Consider the following 25,816-nt stretch of genomic DNA (forward strand, 5'->3'; position numbering starts at 1 on the left):
AAGTCATATTCAGCAGAAGATCACACTATTTATTGGCAGGTTGAGGCCACCATTTAGGAATGGATGCCGTGACTGTCACTTGCGAATCGTCGGCAAGTTTGAGCCGCAGTGGGCCCTTTGTGGTCGCCAAACGCAGCAAGGCGATTCCAAATTCATTCTCGCCCGCACGGAATTTTCCAGCTGACTTCCCCGACTCAGTCACAATTTCAGTACCTTCAGTAAGGCTCTCAAAAGGCATCAGCGGCAAGAGCTGTATGGGCAGGAGACGTTTCCGGATGACGCCCATGTGGTGAGTCCTGGCCGTCAATTCCTGACCAATATAACAGCCTTTCGTGAAGCTTACACCATTCAGATAAACCAGGTTGGATTCCAAGGGCAAAGCGGTTCCATACGGGAGATCTTTCATGCCTTCAGGGATACCTGGAAGAAAACAAATCGGTCTGATTGAATTTTTGGACCATTGTAATTCGGCAGGACAGCCAATTCTGTAGAAAGGGTTTCATTGGAAGTGAACACTATGCTAGGAAATCTTCGCACTGACGTAACAGTTCAAGTATTCCTTGACTTACAACTTGTTTAGTGACAGTTCAAAGTTGCAGCAGCACTGAAAAAAGTGACATAACCATTTTTCACACTTACCAACTTTGCAGCATCCTCACGGTCACGTGATCAAAATTCAGACGCTTGGCAACTGACACATATTTATGACAGCTGCACATCCCGGGGTCACATGATCCCCTTTTGTGATCCCCTTTCTAACAAGCCAAGCCAAAGGAGAAGCCAGATTCACCTAACAACCTTGTGACTAACTTAACAACCACGGTGATTCATTTAACAACTGTGGTAAGAAAGATGGTTAAAGCCGAGTAAAATTCGCTTAACAACCGTCTAACTTAGCAACAGAGATTTTGGACTCAATTGTGGTCATAAAGTCAAGGAGTAACCTGTATGTGAGGAAGACCTTGGGAGGCAGGAGGAAGAGCCACAAATGAGGCAGGGGTCAGATAAAATGCTGCTGAGCTCGCAGAAGGAAAAGGGGCATACCAAACAGCTCAGAAGGGACCCTCTCAAGTTTGTGGGGAGGGACGAAGGAGAAACATACTTTGAGACTTACAAGTTTTGATTAATGGAACTTTACAATAATATTAGAGTTAGAAATTCTGTTTCTAGTGCTTCTTCTACTGATCAACTGATTGGATTCAATGGATCCATTCAGCATACAGTATTTCTACAGAGAAAATGTTAGGGCATCTAGGCGCCATCTAGCATTGCAGCATAAAACCAGGAGATGGAGAGTTATAGACCTGCCTTAGGCACAAAAGCCAGCTGGGTGACTTTGAGCCAATCACTGGGACACTGGAAGTTCTAATCCCGCCTTAGGTATGGAAGCCAGCTGGGTGACTTTGGGATAATCACCAGGAGACAGTGAGTTCTAGCTCTGCCTTAGGTATGAAAGCTGGCTGTGTGATTTGGAGCCAATTGCCAGGAGACGGTGAGTTCTAGTCCTGCCTTAAGTATGAAAGCTGGCTAGGTGACCTTCAGCCAATCATCAGGAGACGGTCAGTTCTAGCCCAGCCTTAGGAATGAAAGCTGACGGGGTGGCTTTGGGCCAATCACCAGGCGATGGGGAGTTCTAGTCTCACCTTAGGCATGAAAGCTGGGTGACTTGGTACCGGTCATTCTTTCTCAGCCCAGCCCACCTCACCAGGTTGTTATTGTGGGGAAAGTAGGAGAAACTTGTGAATCTAAGGTTTCTCAACACTAATCTTGGGTTTGGGACTCTGACAATCTGACAAAACTTCTCTTAAGGCAATGTTTCTCAACCTCAGCAGTTTTAATATGCAGCCAGCAGCCTCCATTTTTTCAGATGGAGATATATACAAAACACAAAATTCAAAAACTTTAAAATCCTAAAAACAGACATTCCACAATTACACAGCAGCAGGGTCTGGTTTTTAAGAAGAGACCGGACATTCACGTGTCTGAAATGGCATGGGGTCCCCTGCTTCAGCAGGGGGTTGGACTAGAAGATCTCCAAGGTCCCTTCCAGCTCTATCATTCCAAGTTCCATGTTGCACTTCCCCAATTCCACTCCCGAACCCATCACCACCCACTTTCCACACTGCCTTTCGGCTTCTTGCGACGACTCTTAAGGGCACTTTTACCTTGTTGATACCTATGCCGATGGTAATCCTTTAGCTCTCCAAGCTGGCATGCGGGGAAGATCTCCAGAGGGTTTACATCTTTGCGGATGACCAGCCTCCAACCCATAATCTTCACTCTGGGATCTGCAGTCAGAACCACAGCTTGATCAGCATTTTGCTTAGGAGAAGCCTCCGACGGTTCCTTCGGAATGACAGCCCACAAAGAGAGTTCAGGACAGGGCGAGAGGTCTAATTTCCTGCGGATCTTATAGAGCTTCAGATGTTTTCGCAAGGAGTCCAGCAGATCTGCATCACACTCCAACAAGACATGCGGTTCTTCCTGCTTGCTTTCATGGAGTCTGAAAACAGATCCAAAAGGAGCAAAGGAATTTGACAAGTCTTCCGTGTGGAACTCTGGTTTTATTTCCCTTCCTCTAATACAGCAGTGGGTCTCCAAACTCAAGCCACTTTAAAACTTCAGCTCCCAGTTTGGCCTGCGTTAGCGTGGTATCTGTGCCAGGGAGAGGAGCCTACGTTTTGAGAAGGAGTCTCCAAACTTGGCAACTTTTTAAGACTTGTGGACTTCAACGCCCAGAATTCCCCAGCTCTCTAAGGAATTCTGGGAGCTGAAGTCTGCAAGTCTTAAAAGCTGCCAAGTTTGGAGACTTATGTTCCAGCTTCCTGGTACGGATATCCCACTTAACATCCTAGGCTGTTTCCTACAGCAGGACGTGCCAGATTGCATTGTGAAATGTTACTGTGTTTGGGGGTTGTTTGGCACACTCTGACCCTGGTGCTCTGCTTGCAGACATTTCATAACCCATTATGGGATTGGCGAGGAGGACGGGGGGGGGGGGGAAGAGGAGGAGGAGACGACTGTGGGCTCAGTGGTACTGGCTGAGCTTGGTAGTTGTTCTGTAGACCTTTCAAGACCCAACTAGGTAATATCATCAATGTTTGAAGGGAATGGGCTTCTAGCTAGGTCCTCTGGGTGGCTTGCAGCAAAATAAAAAAAGGACAACAAGATGGTACAAAACAATAAGCAAGAAAGAGGAAGTGAATCCACGAAAGTCATCTTTTTTTTTTTCCTTTTCATCGGCATTGAAGGTCACACAGAATGGACTTGCAACATGGGTTTTGTAATTCTTTTGCACTGGCTAGCTCAACTGGGTTCGCTTGTTTTTATTTGCCTTGAGAAAAAAAGAAAAACTAAAATACGAGAAAAACCCGTTTCAGTCATTGCAGCAGCACTACAAAGACCATATTGCAGGGGTCTTCAAACTTGGCCCTTTTATGACTTGTGGACTTCAACTCCCAGAATTCCTCATCAGGCACGCTGGCTGAGGAATTCTGGGGGTTGAAGTCCACAAGTTATAAAAGGGCCAAGTTTGAAGACCACTGCCATATTGCAAGTGTTGCAAAGCCCTCGGCATCCGGCTATCCAGAGCTCCGGAACAAGCCCTGTTCGCGCGCGGAAGAGGGCACTACAACTCCCATCGTTCCCTGCCACCGATGGCGGTGGATGACGAACGCTTTTGGGATCCGGCTCGCCCAGCTGAGTGCACCGTACCCACCTGTACGCGATGACGTCATAGAGGCACCTCCCCTGGACGTTGAGGGCGTGTGCGTAAAGCGCGCGCGGCGCGGCTCCGCCCACCTCGGCGAAAGGGGTCACGTCATTGGTGAGGAGTCCTTGGAGGAAAGGGATTGTCTCCGGGCCTTGCAAGCGGAGGAGCCCGCGGTGGCTCAACGGGAAGCAAACGGCGGCCGCTTTTACGTCGCCGCCGCCCGAGTGCAAATTTCGCGGGAGGCCCCGGCGCAGCGCCGCGCTCGCCCTTACCAGCATGGCGGCCTGGTGAAGAGCGATCAAGGAACTGGAAAAGACCTCGGCGCCGCCATCTTGTGTATGGTCGAGGGTGGAGAGAGAGGGCGTGAAGCGGCTTGGGTCAAGTGCGCAAGCGCAGAAAACCCTTTAGCTTTTGGCCCACTGGCTTAAGGAGGCGGGGCCGAGCTCCTCAGGTGGCGCTTCATTGGCTGGCCCTTCCGACCCCTGTAACCACGTGCCGAATGCGGAAGCGACTTTGGGCCTTTTATTGTATTCTGCTTTTTCTTATTCCAAAGGATCTCTATGGATTTGTTTAACGTACGGCACGTCATACATGGACTAACAAATATATTAACATTTAATCTGATTAATAAAATGTTCTAAAACATAAACGTCAGAAAGATTATGTTCACATACCAGTGTCTAGGCTAGGGGTAGGCAACCTTGGTTCTTTTATGACTTGTGGACTTCAACTCCCAGAATTCCTGAGCCAGCCATGCTGAGGGGAAAGGGAGAGGTTTCCGAAGCTGAGCCATGCTGACTCGAATTCTGGGAGTTGAAGTCTTCAAGTCATCAAGGGGCCATAGTTCCCCACGCTGGCTGAGGAATTCTGGGAGTTGAAGTCCACAAGTCATGCAGGGGGCCATAATTCCCCCATGCTGGCTGAGGAATTCTGGGAATTGCACTCCACAAGTCATGAAGAAACCATAATTCCCCCATGCTGGCTAAGGAATTCTGGGAATTGAAGTCTGCAAGTCATGAAGGGGCCATAGTTCCCCCACGCTGGCTGAGGAATAAAAGAGCCATAAAAGAGCCAAAGTCGCCTACTCCTGGTCTAGGCCATCCAACCATTGAAGCACAGCATTCATTTATGTTTAAAAAAAAATCAGCTACTGGATCTTTTCGAAAACATGGCAACAAAAATGAAATGCCTGTGGAGATTCTCAGTCATCCAGATCATGGTTGTCCCAAAGGTGCTTTTTCAAAAGGCAACTGGACTTCCTTTGTTTTTTCATGAAGATGTTTAGAAGCTGCTTCGGTTCTGAATGGATGGTGTGTGTCTGTGTGTAAGGATTAGTTCATTTTCCCCACCCATCCAGTCAGAACTGATGAAGCTTCTTGGATGAGAAGTGAAACATTTTCAAGGGGAAAAAAACAGTTGACCTGGATGACTGAGAATCTACAGGCAGTCCTCAACTTAGAACAGTTTAGTTAATTACCATTTGAAGTTACAACAGCACTGAAAAAATTGAATTACGACTGTTTTTCACACGGCTGTTACAGCATCCCCATGGTCATGTGATCACACTTCAGACACTTGGCAATTGACTCATATTTATGACAGTCGCAGTATCCCGGGGTCACGTGATCCCCTTTTGTGAACTTCTGACAAGCAGAGTCAATGGGGGAAGCCAGGTTTGCTTAAACAACCATGTTACTTAACAACTGCAGTGATTCACTTAAGAACCGTGGGGGGGAGAAGTTAAAATGAGGCAAAACTGACAACAAATGTCTCACTTAGCAAAGTAAATTTTGGGCTCAATTTTGGTCATATGTTGAGGACTATCTGTACATAGACATTTTGCCTTTCCTTATAACACTTTGGACAGAATCCAGACAGGGCAATGAAGTGAGCAAGCCATCGCCTGCGGGGGGGGGGTTTCTGCAGCAGGGGTAGCCAACCTTTGCAACTTTTAAAATTGTGCAGTTCAAATACCAGTATTTCCCAGCCAACTTGCCAAGGTTGTCTACTCCTGATCTATACTGAATCTCCATTAGCAAGGAAACTCAAACCCAGCAATTGTTGTTTTTGCAACATTTTAAAAGTTTGGAGCGTCTTTTATCTTGACAAAGCTTGCTTTTTGAGAGTTGCTGTGATAAAATGCAAGCGGGTATAATCCTTGATGTACAGTTATTTCTTTAGTGACTGTTCGAAGTCATAGCAGCACTGAAAAAAAGTTATCTTTGACCCTCAGACTGTTGCAGCAGCATCCCCATGGTCCTGTGATCGAACTTTAGCCACTGGGCAACCAGCATTATTACAATGGTTGCAGTGTCCTAGGATCATGTGATCGCCATTTGCAACCTTCCCAGCTAGCTTCTGACCATCGAGTCAGTGGCAGAAGCCTAATTCACTTAATGACCACATAATGCATTCATCAACTGCAGTGATTCACCTAACTACCTTGCCAAAAAGGTCATTAAATTGGGTGTGACCGTCTGGGATGCTACACGTCCTCTTTGCGAGCTGTTTTCCTTGTTGCCTTCTGGGAGGAGGGGGCTCCGTGGTATCCAAAGCAGAACATCCAGATTCAGCCACACTTTTGTTCCATCCTTGTGAACTCTCAAGCTTCCTCTTTCAGTTAGGTATTCAAGATGATTAACATTCATATGTTACTTATATGTATAGTATGTTTAGATGTGTTATTATGTGTACACTTTGAGAGGAAGCAACTAAATTTCATTTTTAATGTGTGCCATTGTGCCCACAGTAAAAAATGACAATAAAGATTGTCTGTCTGTTTATCTATCTATCTATCTATCTATCTATCTATCTATCTATCTATCTATCTATCTATCTATCTATCTATCTATCTATCTATCTATCTATCTAATCTTATCTAATAATCGCCTGTCTTAACAATGAAAATTCTGATGCCAACTGTGGTCGTAAGTTGTGGACTACCTGTAAAGTGAGTATGGTGTCCACTCGGATTCCAGAGTTGCATACTGCCCAGCAGGTGCATGAATTTGTCTGCCTACCTATCATCAAACTATGTTTGTCTGTCTCTATATATGTGTACATATATATCATCATTTGTCTATAATCTATCATCTACCTACCTACCGATCATCAAACTGTCTCTCTCTCTCTCTCTCTCTCTCTCTCTCTCTCTCTCTCTCTCTCTCTCTCTCTCTCTCGTAAACCGAGAAAGTTTGGTAAACCTGGTTCTATGGGACACTTAGAAAAAAAACTTCCCCCTAAATAAATGCACCATCACATACGGAATATGACGAAACAAAAGGAACATTTTGTTCCGTTTTATTAGTACTGAACACTGAACATCCAAAAGTGTTTGCTGTTTGTAAGTAATTATTCCACATACAATTTGTAAATAGCATTTACAATGAAACATATTAGGGACTAACGACATACTTTCTGGCTGCGTTCACACAAAAAAAGATTTAATATAACAAATTCATCCATTTTCTCAGCTAGATAATTCTCAGAATTTATTATCTCACCAGATGAATTCACACATAATAAACCATAATTCAAAACCATGATAATTCCTCTAAGTTCGTATTGACAAATTTAAGCAGGTGTGAACATAGCCGCTTGGTTAAATGTGTCACGTGAACACAGACAAAATGGGTTTCTTACAAAACTGGCAAATGAGGAAAATGCACAACAAGAAAGACCAAAACAAAATAATCAAAATTCTGTTAACAGCATAGATTTGTTATGGCTATTTAGTTAATTTCAAGTATTTTCCAGCAGAATGGAATGCGAATGGCAATGTGTGTCGGCTTTGGTTATGTGGTTGTTGAAAGGGAACGGGGGGATCTTGTCTCCTTTGCTCAAAGATGGAGGGAAAATGCTGGGAAAATCGCCTCATCCAGACTAAAATCCTTACAGTTTGGGGGACACAGCTGCTGACAAGAACCTTTATTGTAAAAAAAAAGCTCTCTTTTTTTTGCATTATAATCTTTTGTTAATTTTTTTTTAAAATACTACAGGTATATAAGAAGAGTCTTAAAAACTGCAAAAAAACCCAACAGTTGGTTCTGCCTTCTGATGTAGGATGTCTTCCCACGCATTGGGCGTAAAACTCCTAACATCTAAAGATTCAGGATAGCAGAATGCAGAAATTGGAAGGTCGGCAGTTTGGCGGGTCGAATCCTGAGTGCCGCGTAGCAGAGTGAGCGCCTGTTACTCGTCCCAGCTTCTGCCCACCTAGCAGTTCGAAAGCATGTAAAAATGCAAGTAGAAAAATAGGGACCACTACGGTGGGAAGGTAACAGCGTTCCGTGCGCCTTTGGCGTCTAGTCATGCCGGCCACATGACCACGGAGACGTCCTCGGACAAGCGCTGGCTCTTCGGCTTTGAAACGGAGATGAGCACCGGCCCCTAGAGTCGGAAACGACTAGCACGCATGTGCGGGGGAACCTTTACCTTTACCTTTATTATTATTATCTGTCCATCTCACAGTTCAAGGCGATTCTGCACGTATTGGATTTAAATATGGCCAAAAATTCCAGATTTTTTTTTTACCCTGCCAGCAGTCTAAATAGACACAATGCTGATTTTTACACACTTTATTAAACAAAATGGTCCTGTTCATTTTTTTTCTAGTTTTGAACAGATTAATCTAGTTTTGAACAGATTAATCACCAATTTGGCATTTTTTTCCTTTTTTTTGCAAAGGATATCATCTGATGATCAGTGAAGAAAATGAAAACAGCCAACTTATACTAACTAGGTCAAGACAACAACGCCGTCAGTATAAGTTCTGTAAAAATTTTTTTAATACAGTCACTATGTTGGTCTCTGCAATCTAGCTTTCCTGGTGGTCTCTTTTCAATCCTACAATACTGATCAGTTCAGCAAACTAAATTGCACAATTGGTGCTTCAGCCCCTTCCAAAATGGACTCAAGAACTACCTATTTTGAACAGTTCTGTTTTTTGTCCATAAACATAGGCTTGTTTTTAATTACTATTTTTCATCCAGGTCCAATCTATTCAGATGCTTTGTTTCTCAATCCTGACATCAAAAGCAGAGCTTCCAAAATATTTTTTCAGTTAATTCTCCATCACTAAATCTTCCACTTTGGGATGAGTAGGGGTGAAAGAGATCTGTTTCTTCCCACTGCAGAGTTGTAAACATAGATTTTTCTTCGTTCCACTGGAAGAAAGTATTTTTCCTTCAAAAATTAATTCTTATTTATCTGGAATCTTCTTTTTCTTCTTTAGGGTGAGTTCTAGATACAGTTTAGGGTTCTCATTTGTAGCAACAGATCAGATTTGTCTTCTTGAGGCCACTTGCTTCTTATCGTACCTGAGGTGTTCAAGATATCTCAAGGTGCAACTTGATGATCTACAAATTAGTGGAATCTCCTGAAAATTATCAGATGGGACTCAGTACTGATACTTCACGTTATATACATGAAACATATGAAGCTGTGGACCCCATAAAACATATTGAAGACCCCGCCCCCTGCCCTTCTGCGATTGATCGATGCTTCCAACCATTTTCTATTCCCGAGGTCTTCACACCTTGGTGAACGTCAGTGACACCAATCTGCAGGGCTAACTCTGTGCAACCTACAAATTCATGGAATGAAAATAGAGGCGACCTGTGTTTTGGCAGTGGGTAAAATAACATTGAGGCTGTTTTTCCCCCAACATAGAATAATACAGTTGGAAAAGACTATTGAGGTCTTCTAGTCCAACCCCCTGCCTGGGCTTCAAGGTCCATAATTCCCAGTTGACGTAAACCTATCTCAGTGTTTATGAAGGTTAAATAAACAGTACACTAAAGTCTCTCTTGGCTGATCTCAAGAGCTAAGCAGGGTCAAACTTCATTATGGGGGGGACTTAAAATGGGAGATCACCCAAAACCCTTAAAGAGATATAGGCTACACGAGGAGACACAAAACGTTCTGGAAGAAAACAGTATCAAAAAAATTCTGAATTATACTCAATAAATCAGTATGTTCCTCAGCCTTGGCACTTGAAGAGGTGTAGACTTCAACTCCCAGAATTCCCCAGCCCAGGGGTAGGCAACCTTGGCTGTTGTATGACTCGTGGACTTCAACTCCCAGAATTCCTGGGCCAGCACAGCTTGAAGTCCACAAGTCATACAAGAGCCAAGGTTGCCTACCCCTGCCCTAGCCAGTGTGAAAAATTCTGGGAGCTGTAGTCCACAAGTCTTCACATTACGAAGGTTCAGAAATACTGGCCAAATAGGAGCATGTAGGGAAAATGCTCTTATGCATAACAACTTCCCCCTCCCCTTACACACATTTGTATCTGTATTGCTTGCACACATCTTCTTGTTTTGGAGTTCAGCCATGTTTTTCCCCTTATGGGTCTAGTAACGGATCAGATCTACCTCTGCCCAGCTCACCTTCCTTATTCTCTCCACCACTGTTTCTCAACCTCAACAACTTTAACACGTGTGGACCTCAAGTTCTAGAACTCTGCAGCCACCAGGAGTGGACTTGAACTCCCAGAATTCTCCCAGCTGTGGAATTCTGGGTGTTAAAGTCCACACATCTTCACGTTGCCAAGGTTGAGGAACACTGCTCTACATGGCTGCATGAAGTCATCAAGCGGAAACCTCGATTACATTTAGATTTCTTGGTTATTACAAGTCATAATGCCTCCTTAAGTAACACCAGCTGCCTGCAATTAGTGCAGGTTCGAGTCCCACCAGGCTCAAGGTTGACTCAGCCTTCCATCCTTCCGAGGTAAGTAAAATGAGGACCCAGATTGTTGGGGGGCAATTAAGCTGACTTTGTAATAATGCCGCTTGGGGGTGTGTGTGAAAGCCCTAATAAGCAGGCATATACATAGAATGAAGGCTACTGCTAAGCTTGTAAGCCGCCCTGAGTCTTTGGAGAAGGGCGGGATATAAATGGAATTAAAATAAAATAAAAAATAAAAAAATAATATTTATGCCAGCCACAAAGGAGAACCTACATTTTACTTTATTCTGAGGAACAGAATATCTGACTAGAAGGCTAGACTAAGTGAATATTGATCTAAAGCAGGGGTAGGCAACCATGGCTCTTTTATGACTCGTGGACTTCAACTCCCAGAATTCCTGAGCCAGCATGGCTCAGCTTGGAAACCTCTCCCTTTCCCCTCAGCATGGCTGGCTCAGGAATTCTGGGAATTGAAGTCCACGAGTCGTAAAAGAGCCAAGGTTGCCTACCCCTGATCTAAAGGATCACAGCTCTTCTTCGGCCATATCTGATATTTGTAAAGCCATATGAAGGAATGAAACAGGCAGAGAAGCAACGTATCTCTATACAACAACATCTCCAAACACCTGAATGGAGGAAGATGGAATGGTTCACCACCACCAGCATCTTGGGGACTGCCTTCTCGGCGTGATGAGAGGACATCTCATTCCCTCTCTCATCCAAATCAAGCCCTGGCCAACTTGTGTTAAGCTAACCTCTGTCCACAAAGGTTCAATAAAGACGTCTGTGGAGATTCAGTCATCCAGGCCATGGATGTCCCAAAGATGCTTTTTCACGAGGCAAATGGATTTCCTTTTTCCCCTTTGAAGATGTTTTGCTTCTCATCCAAGAAGCTTCTTCAGCTCTGCCTGGGTGGTAGGGAATGTGTGGTCATTTGTACTCTTTCTGAGAGTCGTTGAGGCCACTTGGAGGTTTATCTGTGTCCTCTTGTTGAGAGAGGGCTGTTCAATTTTGACCTAGATGGCCTCTTTGACCCCTCTTTCAAACCAGCGGTCCTCTCTGTCCAACATGCGGACATTGCTGTCTTCAAAAAAGTGGCCTCAACAACTCTCTGAAAGAAGGCAAATGAACAGCTGTCTGCAAGGAGTATAAATCCTTTCATTCCTCACCCTCCAATCAGAGCTGAAGAAGCTTCTTGGATGAGGAGTGAAATGTCTTCAAAGAAAAGCAAGAAAGTCTAGTTGCCTTGTGAAAGGGAAGGCGTTTTCTATTGCTCAAAGACCCTAGAGAATTTTTTCTCAACCCCGGCAACTTTAAGATGGGAGGACTCCCAGAATTCCCCAGCCAGCCATGCTGAAGTCAAACTCCACCCATCTTCAAGAAGCCCAGGTTGAGAAAATCTCCTTTATAGTGACTCAATTCATTTTTCTCATTCTGCAATCTTTGAAGGGACACAATCCTTCATGAAACCACCTCCATATCTCCTGGAACTCATTTCTTAGTGAAGCTGCAGAGAAGATAATATAAAATAAAAATAAAATACCATCCATCGCCAAATGCATGATGTAGCTGAAGCCAACCCAGAAACTGGCTTCAGATCTTCTTTCTCTCCTGTAGATCTTCTTCTGGAGACTCCATTTTCTTGGAAAAGACCAAATTTGCTTTCCAGAAACTGATTTGCAGTGACCACACTGCCAAAATTGTGGGTTAGTTAATCTTTAGTCGCAGTTACAGAGGTGTTGTGATTCAGGGTCAGCCTGTGGGTTCGGCATTTGGGTCAGACGATTCAGAGGAGGAGGAGGGGGGGGTGTTGGAGAGCTTGCTGATGAGAGCCCTCAGCCAGGCCCCTCCCACCTTGTCACGATGCAGACCCAGCTGTGTGAGCCTGACAGCGTGGATGAAGATGACCCACAGCTGGCCCTGTTCAAGGTTCGTGTTTGCTCTCTTTGCTCTGTTTATGTTTTTATGTTAATAAATTTGGCAGGCTTAGTTCCAGCCTCTTGCCTTCTTGTAAAAAGGGTTGTCCCTGCCTTATCTGCAGGGCCGGTAGCAGGCTGGTACAGAACAAGAGGTTTTCAATTTTAAAATCTCTCTTTCGGTGGATATGGCTATGACATTTTGGAAACATCTCCAGATGTTGCCATCCCAGTTCGGGGTTATTTTAGCCCTCGAAAGAAATCTTCCATGCACAAAGAGACAACACGATTCGTCCTCACAATTGCTTAACATAGGTGGGAATGCCAAGCGGAGAACTCTACAAATGGCCATTATCCACACACAACGGTACTCTTCATGAACAGTGGATGTCATTTATTTAAACTAGGTCCCATCTTTTACCATAATCATAGGACAGGAGACTTCACTTTGCCAACAGGAAAAAAATGGTAAAAAATGTTTAAAACCCCCCCAATGGAGCCTTCTTCAGCCCACGTCTGTCCTAGATTCAAAAGAAAACGCTCATAAACTAAATTATTTGGCAGGCACCAAATTGAGAGAAGTAATCCTGTTTCGGCAGGAAGAGAATGTCAAAATGAGGAAGAGGAAAGAGTTGGTTTGATGATTTTTTTTTTAAAAAAAGGCAGCTTGTCAGTAGGAAGAAGTGGAAAACTCGGACAAGCAAGGAGGAGGAGAAAGAGATAAAGAAGGATAGTACGGTAAATGCCATCGGTTATACCTGAGATCCCCAACCCTCAAGGGAAAATTGGGCTTTGGGGGCAAAGTTTTATTGACAGGAATTTAATTCTGTCTCTTCTGATCTCTGGAGCCTCCAGTCAAAGGATCCGTCTTGCCATCAGCACCTGGTTTGAATCTTCCCTAGAAGAACCTTGAGGACGGATCTGTCTCGCACGGATTTCTAGCGCAAAGATTCTGCATTACCCGGAAAATGAAAGATGGGAACAACCAAGCAAGGGATTGAGAAAAGGCCTCTGGTGGATTACCGGTGGACATCTCATTTTAGCCTTGTCCTCGTAAACAAAGAAGAGACACCCACCATCTCCTGATGCAAAGCTCACCAAGGTAGTAGGACCCTTTGACCTGTTTCCTCCTTCCTAAATCCATACAGAGTTTTTCCCATCTTTGCCATTGACGCTGCCCTTCTCTGAACTGGTTTTTGGCTTGGTCCCCTGTTTCTCCTGCGCAATATTGGCCCGGTTTTGCTCTGCCATGGACCCACTGGAGCCCGGGCTGCTGGTTCTGGAGGGCTGGCTGTGGCCCTGCGTGCCGTTGTAACTCTGGAACACGATGTCCAGTTGCTCCTGGGCCACCCGCAATTGTTTATGGAGGGTCGACAAATCGGGAGGAATGTTATCGTCGGGACTGGTGCACTGCTGCTCCTGGACCACATTGGCCAAGTTCTGCTCTTGGGCCATCAGGCTGTTGGGGATCTTGGCCGATTTGTCTGATTTGACCACCAGGTTGTACTCGGGTGGGCAAGAGATGTTTTTGGGGTAGGCGGCATAATTGTACGGCGGCTGTCGGAAGTTGTGGATTTTCCTTTCGCGAATGGCGTCCCGGATGGTACCAATGCCCAGATGGCACATCTCTGCCAGGTTGAGCAACAGACAAAGGCAGCTGACCACGTACATCACCAGGAGGAAGATGGTCTTCTCCGTGGGCCTGGACACAAAGCAGTCGACATTATGGGGACAAGGATCGCGGGTGCAGAGATAGTAGGGTCTCACCTCAAAACCGTAGAGCATGTATTGACCTATCAGGAAGCAGACTTCTAAGGAGGCTCTGGTGAGAAGTTGGAAGACGTAGATCTTCATCAGTCCTTCTTCTTGGATATGTCTCCGGCCATCATGTTTCTGCCCCTTCTTCTTCTCCTCTTCCTTGGTCTTCTCCTTCTCTTCATTCTCCACCATCTCCTCAGAGATCATAGGTTCTTCTTCGGCACCCAAGGAATCTTCCAGATGATGGGACGCCTGCCAGTTGAGGACAAACTGCTTCTTCTTCTTTTTGAAGCTCCGAAATCTCTTCTTCTCCTCCTCTGAGGACCTGGCGATCCTGTGGATGGCGTAGCCCAAGTAGATGACGGACGGGGTGGAGATCATGATGATCTGAAAGACCCAGAAGCGGACATGGGAAAGTGGGGCGAAGGCATCGTAGCAGACATTGTCGCAGCCCGGCTGTTTGGTGTTACAGGTGAATTTGCTCTGCTCGTCCGAATAGATGGACTCGCCCCCCACAGCCGTCAGGACGATGCGGAAGACGATGAGGACGGTCAACCAGATCTTCCCCACAAAAGTGGAGTGGTTGTGAATTTCTTCCAGCAGGCGGGTGAGGAAACTCCAGCTCATGTTGGTCATAAGGGCTGATCATTTATGGCCTGTAAGATTAAAAACAGGGAGATGGGAACATATGAATTCACGTTTGTTCGTTCACTGAATCATTCATTCGTTCACTATCATTCATTTATTCATTGACTCATTAATTAAATAATTAATTCTGTGCAGTTCTAGGTGGGTCTCTGAGCTTGGTTGGTTTTTTTGAAGACGTTTTGTGACCCAACTATGTAAAATAGTGCTAAAAGGGGTGGGGGTGAGGAGGAGGAGGAGGAGGAGGAGGAGGAGAACAATGATTGTGGGGTCCTTGGTGCTCTCTGAGCAGGTTGTTTTCTTGAAGACATTTCATGACCCAACTAGGTAACTTCATCAGTGCTAGAAGTGAGGGGTGTGTGCAGAGAGAAGAAGGAGAGGAGGTGAAGGAGGAGGAGAACTGTGGTGTCCTCTGAGCTTGTTAATTTTCTTGAAGACATTTCATGATCGAACTAGGTAACATCATCACTGCTGGAAGAGAATGGGGCTAGGGGAGGAGGAGGAAGGACTATGAGGTCCCTGGTGCTCTCTGAGCTGGGTGGTTTCCTTGCAGATGTTTCATGATGCAACTAGGGAACATCATGGTAGGAGGAGGAGGAGGAGGAATGAGAAGAGGGGGAGGAGGAAGAGGAAGAGGAAGGACTGTGGGGTCTTTGGTGCTCTCTGAGCTGGGTGGTTTCCTTGCAGACATTTCATGACCCAACTAGGGAACATCATCAGTGCTAGATGGGGTGAGGAGGAGGAGGAGGAGGAGGAATGAGAAGAAGAAAGAGGGTGAGGAGGAAGAGGAAGGACTGTGGGGTCCTTGGTGCTCTCTGAGCTGGGTGGTTTCCTTGCAGATGTTTCATGACCCAACTAGGGAACGTCATCAGGGCTAGAAAAAAGCAGGATTTGCTCTATTTGTGTACAATGTACATCTCCCCTCCCCTCTCAACTCCCCCCTTTCCCTCCCTCTCTTCTCCTCTCTTCCCCTCCTCTCCCCCCCTTTTTTTTCTTTCCCCTCCCTTTCTCTGTCTTCTTTTTCTTCCCTCTTCCCCTATCTGCAAAACCCTTCAGTCCCATACAGTGTGCCCCCAATATATCCACCTACCTGGGATGACTACCTAAACCACAGCCCGGTCCCAAATTAAGGTTAATTTCAGCTCAACCTTTTGCTGTGATCAATGGCTTTTTTTTTTGCAGGATCCAATCTGGTTTTGTCTTCTGAGCTTTTGGACTTGTGCCAGAACCCATCTTCAGAGAACTTCTCTCTTGCTGCTGCAAATGGGCTCCAGCACGAGTCCGTAAGCTCGGAAGACTAAACTTCTGGCCCTGGTGACTTACCCAAATTGGTACCTGCAACGTTATCCTGCTTTTTTTAAAGTGCATCCTAATTATGCCACCGGGTGGCAGTATTTCACCAGCTCTGACCTTGGAAAGTTAAGCAGTGTGGGACCTGGTTGGAATTTGGATGGGAGACCAACAGGTTGATGTGCTTGTATGGTTCACCACGGGGGAAACTCAGATGCCCAGTTCAGGTGGTCCTCAACCTCCAATCGTTCGTTTAGCAACCGTTCAAAATTATAAAAAGGGATTTGCAAATGGTCCTCACATTTATGACTGTCACACGACTCACTCAACAACTGCCTTTCTTAACAACTGAAATTCTGCTCCCAAAGGTGGTCATAAGTTGTAGTACTTACACCACCTGCAATACTAAATGATAACACCCATCATTCATTTATACATTGCTTCCTGTTTAAAAAAAAGGAAATCCAATTTACAATAACAATGCAAACAGCGTGTCAGAAAGATGCACACTTTAACACAATGCCCGCTTAAAATCAACAGGTGAGTGGACGGGGGGGGGGGAGACAAAGCAGCAAGCATAACCACCCGATGGATTTGTAACTGGCTGACCAACCACACTCAACGCATCGTCCTTAATGGTACTACATCTACATGGAGGTAAGCAGTGGAGTCCCCCAGGGCTCTGTTCTGGGCCCAGGGCTCTTCAACATCTTCATCAACGATTTGGAGGAGGGGATAGATGGGGAAGTCATCAAATTTGCAGACGACACCAAGCTGGCAGGAATAGCCAATACTCCAGAAGACAGGCTTAAGATACAGAAGGATCTGGACAGACTCGAACACTGGGCACTATCTGATGAAATGAAATTCAGTGGTGAAAAAAGTAAGATTCTACATTTAGGCAGGAAAAACCAAATGCCCAGTTATAGTATAGGGGGTACCTTGCTCGATAGTAGTAACTGTGAGAGGGATCTCGGAGTCCTAGTAGACAATCACTTCAATATGAGCCAGCAGTGTGCTGCAGCTGCCAAAAGAGCCAACACAATGCTAGGCTGCATTAACAGAGGGATAGAATCAAGATCACGTGAAGTACTAATACCACTTTACAATGCTTTGGTAAGGCCACACCTGGAATACTGCATCCAGTTTTGGTCACCATGATGTAAAAAAGATGTTGAGACTCTGGAACGTGCAAAGAAGAGCAGAAAAGTGCAAATAAGAGTTCCCTCTCTCCCCTTCCTTATTTATGGACTCATAGCATCATAGGGCTGGAAGGGAGCTTGGAGGTCAACTAGTCCAACCCCCTCCTCAAATAGGGCTCCTTATTTCATCCCACACAAACAAATGTCCAGTCTCTTTTTCAAAATTGTGGAGCGCCCACAATTCCAGAAGGCAGACTGTGTTCCATTGGTTAATTGTTTTCCATAATTTCTTTTCCCAAATCCCAAAGTATTATTTTTCCCTCCGGATGTCTTTCACCTGCATGTGGTACAGGCAGTCCTCGACTTACAACAATTCATTTAGCGACTGTTTGAAGTCACAACGGCACTGATAAATGTGACTTGTGACCGTTTTTCACACAACTGTTGCAGCATCCGCTGGTCATGTGATCAAATTCAGACGCTTGGTGACTGGTTCATATTTATGACGGTCGCCGTGTCCCCCTTTTTGCGACCTTCTGAGAAGCAAAGTCAATGGGGATTCACTTAACAACCGTGTTACTAACTCACTTAAAACTGTGGCAAAAAAGGTTGTCAAATGGGGCAAAACTCACAACAACTGTCTTGCTAAGCAGCAGAAATTTTGGGCTCAATTGTGGTCATAAGAAAGGAACACCTGGAGTTGAGCTGGAACTGTTAGGAAACATCTGTTAGTAGCTCCTTTCAAGTCAATTAGAGGAGAAAGGTCTGTTACTCCAAAATGAATTAATTACTTCTTGGAATCGTTTTTAAAGTTTTAACTGATTGCTCCAGAATGATATGCAAAGGGATAAATGGAGTACTTTTTAAAAATTTAAACTGAATGCTTTTTTTGACAGGTGGAGTATTAAAAAATAACATTGCTCCTGAACGATTCTATAATTTTTAATGGATTGATATTTCCAGAATTGTTTTTAAATGAGCATTTAATTCATTCTGGAGCAATGAATTAAAATTTTAAAAAGACTCCATGTTATCAGTTAAAAATAGTTCTGGAAGCAAACAATTTTATGTTAAAAACAGACCTCATTTAACAATAAAAAATAATTCTGGAGGAATCAATTAAAAAAAGATTCCATCTATCAATTAAAAATCACTCTGAAGCAAACCATTGATTTTTTTTTAAAAAAAGAACAGCTCATTTAAGTTTTAATTCATTGCTCACAATGATTTCTAATTGACAAGAGTCTTTTTTATTTTAAGTTTTAATTTACTGCTCCAGGCTGACTTTTCCTTGATAAGAGTCTTTTTTATTTTAAGTTTTAATTCATTGCTCCAGAATTTTTTAATTGATGCTAGGAGTCTTCCATTTGCAAATATCCAGGAAATGAAATCATCAAAAACATTGAATGATAGGAAAAAAAAGAATTGTGCTAGAAAATAAGATTTCTTAGCATGGATCTTCTCATCCATCTTTATCCAAGCAGATTCCTCCTGGATCCACCAGAAGAGAGATGCTCAGAAGATTCTTTAAAAAGACCAGGAAGACTTTCATATTAACAAAAAAAAAGGAAAATATTGCAATGAAGTGAAAGCAGTGCCTGCATACATTTTTGACAGATTCAGTGCAACCCCTCTCTTTACACTGTTATCAACACGGTAGTTTTTAAAACCACAAGACTTTGCTTTTTAGTGAGGGGGGAAAAAAGCTATTTTGAACCCTTTTTTAAAATCACAAGATTTTTCTTTTTGGGGGTGGGGGGGAAAAAAACTATTTCGAACCTACGAATTCCATTACACCCTGTGCTCTGTGAAAGTCGAGCTTTAAGAGTCTTAAGGCAATTTTAAGAATCGCAGAACTGTTTTGTTTGTTTTTAAAAAAGAAGAAGCTGGTTCTTAATTCCTCCTAAAATGACATCAGGAGACGGAAAAGAGGATCAAATTAATACGAACAGAGTACTCACAGATGGAAATGATGCTTCAGGACAAGCCAGATGTTTCTTCAAGGAGAGAAACTTGCAGAGAAAATGTGCCTCCCCATCAAAAAATGAAAAATACACAGTGCTTTGCAAAAAAAAAAAAAAAGAAGAAGAATCCGTTTGGAAGGCAAACTTTCTGGCAAACTTTTAAACGCATCCCGTTCAACTCCGCCTTTCTGACAGCAAAGCAGCCCTTTCCCCCCCCCCTCCCCACCTTTCTCCCCACAGCCTCCAAGTCACAGCATTTCCAGGAGGGATTTGGTCAACGTATCAATCAAAAGAGGGAGGGAGGGAGGTGGCTAGCTTTAAGATTTAATTCAATGAAATGGTTTTGCTGAAAAAGGGGAGGGGAGGGGAGGGGAAGGGGAAGGAAGGGTGGAAGAGGGGAGGAAGGAAGGAGAAAGAAACAAAAAGAAAGAAAAGGGAAGGAAGGAAGGAAGAAAGAAAGAAAGAAAGAAAGAAAGAAAGAAAGAAAGAAAGAAAGAAAGAAAGAAAGAAAGAAAGAAAGAAAGAAAAGAAGAGGGAAGGAAGGAAGCAAGGGAAGAGAAGAAAAGAAAAGAAAGAGGGGGAGAGAAAGAAGAAAGAAAGAAAGAGAGAAAGAAAGAAAGAAAGAAAGAAAGAAAGAAAGAAAGAAAGAAAGAAAGAAGAGGGAAGGAAGGAACAAAGCAAGGGGAGAGAAGAAAAGAGAGAGAGAGAGAGAGAGAGAAAGAAAGAAAGAAAGAAAGAAAGAAAGAAAGAAAGAAAGAAAGAAAGAAAGAAAGAAAGAAAGAAGAAAGAGAGAAAGAAAGAATCCAAACCTCTTTTTCTTAAGCCTTCCTTAAAATCCCTCTGGTTAACTTTCTGCTTTTTGCTTCCCCTCCACTAAGCTCAAAAGTTAAGCCTGCCAGTCTGGGCCCTGGTAACGGATTCGAAGGACGGACGGAAGGCATGACTAACGAGAACCATATGGGGAGCACGTGTCCAGGCAAAACCCTGAGTGAAAACCTTTGGGAGAAAAGGAAACACCAAAAATCCCGGACAGAGGTTCGAACAAAGCCAAAATTTTGGCCCAGGGGAAACCCCACCGTGCACCTGGTGATGGATGTACCTGATGTTCAGCAGATCCAGAGGAAAAGAAAAAAAAACAGACTTGAAACTGACCGGAGCATGATGTCTGAAATTCTACATGGTAACAAAGACACAAAAAACCACCACAAACCCCACTATCTGTCCTTCTTCAAACAAAAGACAAAGGGTTTCCTTCAAGATTTGGCTATGCTTCCTTTGGAACGAATTTAGAAGTTGCATTTTTTGAGGGGTGGGGGGGGGGTGGAACTGCCCAGGGGTGGGGACAATCCTTTGAGAACAGAGGAGGCCTGCCAAATGATAAGGGGGAGAATGGGACCGTGCATCGTTTTTTTTAAAAAAAAAATAAAAATAAAAAATAAAACAGGAAAAAAGATTTTGGAAGCCACGCCAGCAAGCAGAAGTAAGGAATTACCGAGTTGTTAAAAAGGGAGTTTACTCAAGCCGCTAGCAAGCTGCTCAAATTGCTGGAAAGGCTCTTTTAAAAGAGGAGGCTCATTAAAGCAGCTGCCTCTTTTTCCTGGCACCCAGCAAGTCTTACCTGACAGGGAGAACAATTAACCAGTGGAAGGACTTGCCTCCAGAAGCTGTGGGCGCTCCATCACTGGAAGCTTTTAAGAAGAGACTGGACAGCCACTTGTCTGGAATGATTTAGGGTCTCCTGCTTGCCAGGGGGCTGGACTAGAAGACCTCTAAGGTCCCTTCCAGCTCTAAGATTCTACAATTCAACCAACCTCTTAGTTGTGCTCGGCTTGCTCTCCTCCCTCCATAGGTTATCAGCAAATTCTGCAGGTGACTTTGTTGAATGTCCCCAGGTGACTTTGGGCCAATCACCAGGAGACGGAGAGTTCTAGTTCCACCTTAGGCAGTAAAGCCAGCTGGGTAACTTTGTGCCAATCACCAGGAGACTGGGAGTTCTAGCCCCGCCTTAGACTTGAAAGCCGGCTGGGTGACTTTGGGCCAATCACCAGGAGACCGGGAGTTTTAGCCTGGCGTTAGGCAGAAAAACTGTCTGGCTGACTCTGTGAGTTCTAGTTCTGGATGATTTGGGGCCAGTCCCTCTCTCTCAGTCTAGCCCACCTCACAGGATTGTTGTTGTGGGGAAAATAGCAAGAAAAAAAAATATTAGCAATACTTGCCGCCTTGAGTTATTTATAAATAATAATAATAATAAAGGGACAACAAATAAATGAAATAAAAACAAATAAAGCAGAGAACCCATATGAGTTGCTTAGCAAGATGGCAACATGCCAGGCACCCAAACAGGCCAACTTCCAATGAAGACTAATTTGCGATTACAAGTAGTCCTCAACTTACGACCATTTGTTTAGTAACTGTTTGAGTTACAAAGGTCATTGAAAAACGTGACTTACTGCCGTTTTTTCATACTTATGACCGTTGCAGCATCCCCATGGTCACGTGATCAAAATTCAAATGCTTGGCAACTGACTCATACTTACGACGGTTGCAGTGTCCCCCTTTGTGACCTTCTGACAAGCAAAGTCAAAGGGGGAAGCCGGATTCACTTAAGGCCCGTGTTACCCATAACTGCAGTGATTCGCTTAACAGCGGTGGCGAGAAACATCATAAAATGAGGCAAAACTCACTTAACAACGGAAATCTGGGGCTCGATTGTGGTCATAAGTCGAAGATTACATGTAAATTTCTAAAAATAATAATTTTAAAAATATTTTCAAAAATGCGTCCTTTGGAGTAGAAGCTTGAAATCATTTTCAGAGTTTGCTATGGACTCCACAGGACTTTATTCTCGCTGGCCTGCATCTTCGCTCAAGGAAGGGCCAAAAACTTTCAGTCTTAAAGAAGACCAGCTGGATTTTAGGTCGAAAAATTAAAGAGCAGGTAGAATTAGTCCTCGACATACGACCACAATCCAGCCCAGGATTTATGTTGCTATGTGAGACATCTGTTAAGTCCACGGTGCAAAAAGACTCTTACACAGTTTCTCTCTGGCGCTTATCCATCCCCCTTTTCAGGCCAGAGAACAACCAGAGCCAAAGAGATAATTCTGCAGTACCAAAGCAGAAATAGTTCATTACAAGTAGTCCTCGGCTTACAACCATTCATTTAGTGACTGTTCGAAGTTACGATGGCATTTAAAAAAAGCATGTTAAGGGCTGGTTTTTCTCACAACTGTCACAGCATCCCGGCTTGTGTGTGTGTGTGTGTGTGAGAGAGAGAGAGAGAGAGAGAGAGAGACCTGATCATCTTTTGCAACCTTCCCAGCCAGCTCCCGACAAGCAGTCAATGGGGGAAGCCGGATTCGCTTAATGACCGTGTGGTTCTCTTCACAGCTGCCACACTTCACAACAGTGGCAAAACAGCTTTTAAAGTCAGGTGCGACTCACTTAACAACTGCCTTGCTTAGTGACTGAACAGTTGTGGTCGTAAGTTGAAGACGCCCTGTGTTTCTCAACAAACTAGCATTTTCAGATTTACTGCCTCTGAATTTGAAAGTTCCTCTAAATGCCTTTCCCTCTTTCAGATACCCAGGTAATCCTCAACTTACGACCATTTGTTTAGTGACTGTTCAAAGTTACAGAGGCCCTCAAAAAAAGTGACTTACCGTATGACTTGTTTTTCACACTTTTGACCGTTGGAAGCACCCCCGATTGAAATTCAGGCAACCGGCTTGCATCTGTGACGGTTGGGGGGGGGGGGTTGTCATGTGACTCCCTTTTGCGACCTACTGACCAGCAGACTCAATGGGGAAGCCAGATTCACTTAACAACCGTTTTGCTAACTTAACAACCGCAGTGTTTCGCTTCAACAACTGTGTCAAGAAAAATTGTAAGAGAAAACTCACTTGCTTAACAACAGGAAAGCTGGGCTCCATTGCAGCTGTAAGTCGAGGACCACAAGGCCTTCGGCACCAAAAATAACACAACCCACCCAGACCGAGAACATATTTAAAAAAATATATACATATATATATATATATATATATACATACCAATCGACCTGTTTGTTTTCGGGTTACGCAGCTGTATGTAATCAGCCGAAAGAAACGAGGATTTATCTCATCAGAATGAAAAAAGGACCCACGTCAAACTGTTGTCATTAATTATAATCATCGCTAATAATCACGGTCATTAGCATCGCATCTACTCGTTAGCCCCGGTTTTTCGAGGAGTGGGATAGAATATCCTGGAGAATAAAGCGTTAATTAAGACCGGCAACCTCAATTTAAGATCTGGGCCAGTCACATTAGACCTCTGAGGCCAGCGATCCGAAAGTGACTTGGTTGGCCCATCGATCATCTGCAGCCCGCCTGCGCCACTCAGCGGGACGTTAAAATCACCGAAGTGCCACTCTGGCGAGGGAGACAACATGGAAGACACTTCAAAACCCAACAAACGGCTTGGAAAAAATATATTTTCGGTCTTTCCGGAGATATAAAAAAGTTCTGGATAAAATCTCAATTGCTAAGTGAGACATTTCTGAAGTGAATTTTGCCTCATTTTAAGACCTGTCCCATTAAGTGAATCACTGCAGTGGTTAATTTAGTCTCACGGAGACTGGACAGCCATTGGTATAGGGTTTCCTGCCTGAGCAGGGGGTTGGACTAGATGACCTCCAAGGTCCCTTACAACAACAACAACAACATCATCATCATCGTTATTATTATTGACTTTGCTTGTCAGAAGATCACAAAAAGGGATCACCTGACCTCGGGACACTGCGACCGTCATAAACATGAATCAGTTGCCGAGCCTCTGAATTTTGATCATGTGATCATGGTGAGGCTGCAGCGGTTGGTTGTAAGTGTGAAAACAGTCATAAATCAGTTTTTTCAGGGCCATTGTAATTTTGAAAAATCTCTAAACGGATATTACCTGTATTGTTTTTATAAGCCAGATCTTCCTTGTGTTACGAGTTCAGCCACGTTCAAAGTTTTTGTCTGAAAAAACCTCCCCCTTTTTGACACAGAATTTGTTTATTGTTCTTAGAAACATCCAACCTAGATTTATTTATTTACTGCCACATTTAGATGCCACCACAACTACAGGCTGACCTTGGCGGTGTTTATTTATTTCAAAAGCCTCCTGTTATGCAAGGAATGGGCCAAACTAACTTTAGGTCGTGCTCGACTTACGGCCACAATTGAGCCCAAAATTTCTGTTGCTAAGTGAGACAGTTGTTCAGTGAGTTTTGCCCCATTTTACAACCTTTCTTGCCACGGTTGTTAAATGAATCACTGCAGCTGTTAAGTGAGTCATTGTTTTTGCTTGAAGCCGGGACACTGCAACAGTCATAATTATGAGTCAACCTCAAATGTCTGAATTTTGATCATGTGACCGTGAGGATGCTGCAACAGCCGTAACTCTGAGAACGATCATAGATATCATTTTTACCAGAGCCGTTGTAACTTCGAACGGTCACTAAAGAGTATAAGTCAAGGACTACCTGTACTAAATTAATTTGCTCCCTGATTGTCAGTGACTCTGGTTACGTGTCTGCAACTGAGCCTGGCAATTACAATTCTAACCAAGGATGGTCGTAAAATGGGTCATCCACCTAACCAGGTGGATTTTATGAACCATTTTCTGCAGCAGTCTTTAACTGAACACTGTGGTCATTAAGCGAACCACTGTGAACCCTCTTTTACTGGAAACCAGGAATAAAACTCAACGTAAAACTGTTCAAAGTCACAACAGCACTGAAAGAAGTTACTTACGACCGGTCCTCACACTTACGACCGTTACAACATCCCTGTTCAAAGTTACAACGGCACTGAAACAAGTGACTTATGACTGGTCCTCACGCTTACAACCGTTGCAGCATCCCTGTTCAAAGTTACAACGGCACTGAAATAAGTGACTTATGACTTATGTCCTCACACTTACGACCGTCACAGCATTTGGGTGTTTGGTAGCCAGCATTATTTAAGATGGCTGCAGTGTCCTGGGGTCATTTGTGACCATCCCAGCTGGCTTATGAGAAGCAAAGTCAAAGGGAGTGGGGAAACCAGATTCGCTTAATGACTGCATGATTCACTTAACAACTGTAGAGGTTTGCTTAACATCCGTGGCAAAACAAAAAAGTTGTAAAATCATGCACGACCGATGTCACAAGCGCCTTGCTTAGCAACAGATATTTTAGGCTTAATTGTGGTCATAAGTCTACAATGAAGAACACAAACAGTATGTCACGCAGAGACACACAAATGGATTCCTTTAAGTAGAGAAAATTTCTACAGTTTTTGCAGCTTTCGGAACAGTTGCAACCAACCGTCTGCCGGGAAACCTTTGAGAAATTGTTTTCCCCCCACCAAAAGAGATAATTTTGGGGAGCTCTGCCAAGCCACACACCCGGAGAGAACGGCAACAGACCACAAAACCACAACGTTTCAGGTCATTTTAGACAGAGCGATGCAAAATAGCAGGGAAGCAAAACTCAAATATTTAGTCTGGAGAGCAGCTAAATACATATTCCAGAGCGAAATTTAGAATTTCCAGCAGACAAAACACTCATTAAAAAAGAAAAGGCAAAAACATTTCAGATTCAAAGGAAGAAAGGTTTGCACAGTTGGACAGAGAATGGCTCCCAAAATGGATTCTTGCTGAGTTAATAAAAATAATAGTTAACATTTATAAGTAGTCC

General features: G+C 44.0%; 2 protein-coding genes and 1 long non-coding RNA gene across 3 annotated transcripts in view; 1 reads left to right on the forward strand and 2 right to left on the reverse strand.

Annotated features, from left to right (window-relative positions):
• The window catches only part of LOC308677644, a 792,073-nt gene that overhangs the window by 57,147 nt on the left and 709,110 nt on the right, over positions 1 to 25,816 (forward strand). The window lies entirely within an intron of this gene.
• On the reverse strand, positions 9 to 4,203 carry IBA57 (iron-sulfur cluster assembly factor IBA57). The gene is made up of 3 exons (XM_081343576.1): positions 3,719 to 4,203; positions 2,166 to 2,503; positions 9 to 420 (listed from the first exon to the last, which is right to left on the reverse strand). The coding sequence occupies exons 1-3, from the start codon at positions 3,988 to 3,990 to the stop codon at positions 26 to 28; spliced, it is 1,005 nt and encodes a 334-aa protein (XP_081199702.1). The 5' UTR covers positions 3,991 to 4,203; the 3' UTR covers positions 9 to 25.
• On the reverse strand, positions 13,211 to 14,712 carry GJC2 (gap junction protein gamma 2; the record flags this gene model as incomplete). Its single annotated transcript, XM_081345680.1, has 1 exon — positions 13,211 to 14,712. One exon carries the CDS (start codon positions 14,710 to 14,712, stop codon positions 13,453 to 13,455), a length of 1,260 nt encoding a protein of 419 aa, XP_081201806.1. The 3' UTR covers positions 13,211 to 13,452.

Source organism: Vipera berus, assembly GCF_964194415.1.
Source record: "Vipera berus genome assembly, chromosome: Z".
In the NCBI taxonomy this organism is placed as follows: Eukaryota; Metazoa; Chordata; class Lepidosauria; order Squamata; family Viperidae; genus Vipera; species Vipera berus.

Excerpts from the sequence above, each read along its gene's own strand:
- IBA57 (XM_081343576.1), bottom strand. The coding sequence starts at position 3,990 with ATGCTGGTAAGGGCGAGCGCGGCGCTGCGCCGGGGCCTCCCGCGAAAT. Across the intron at positions 2,504-3,718 it reads TATGACGTCATCGCGTACAG|ACTCCATGAAAGCAAGCAGG; the intron begins GTGGGTACGGTG and ends ATCTGTTTTCAG. Across the intron at positions 421-2,165 it reads TCGGCATAGGTATCAACAAG|GTATCCCTGAAGGCATGAAA; the intron begins GTAAAAGTGCCC and ends GTTTTCTTCCAG.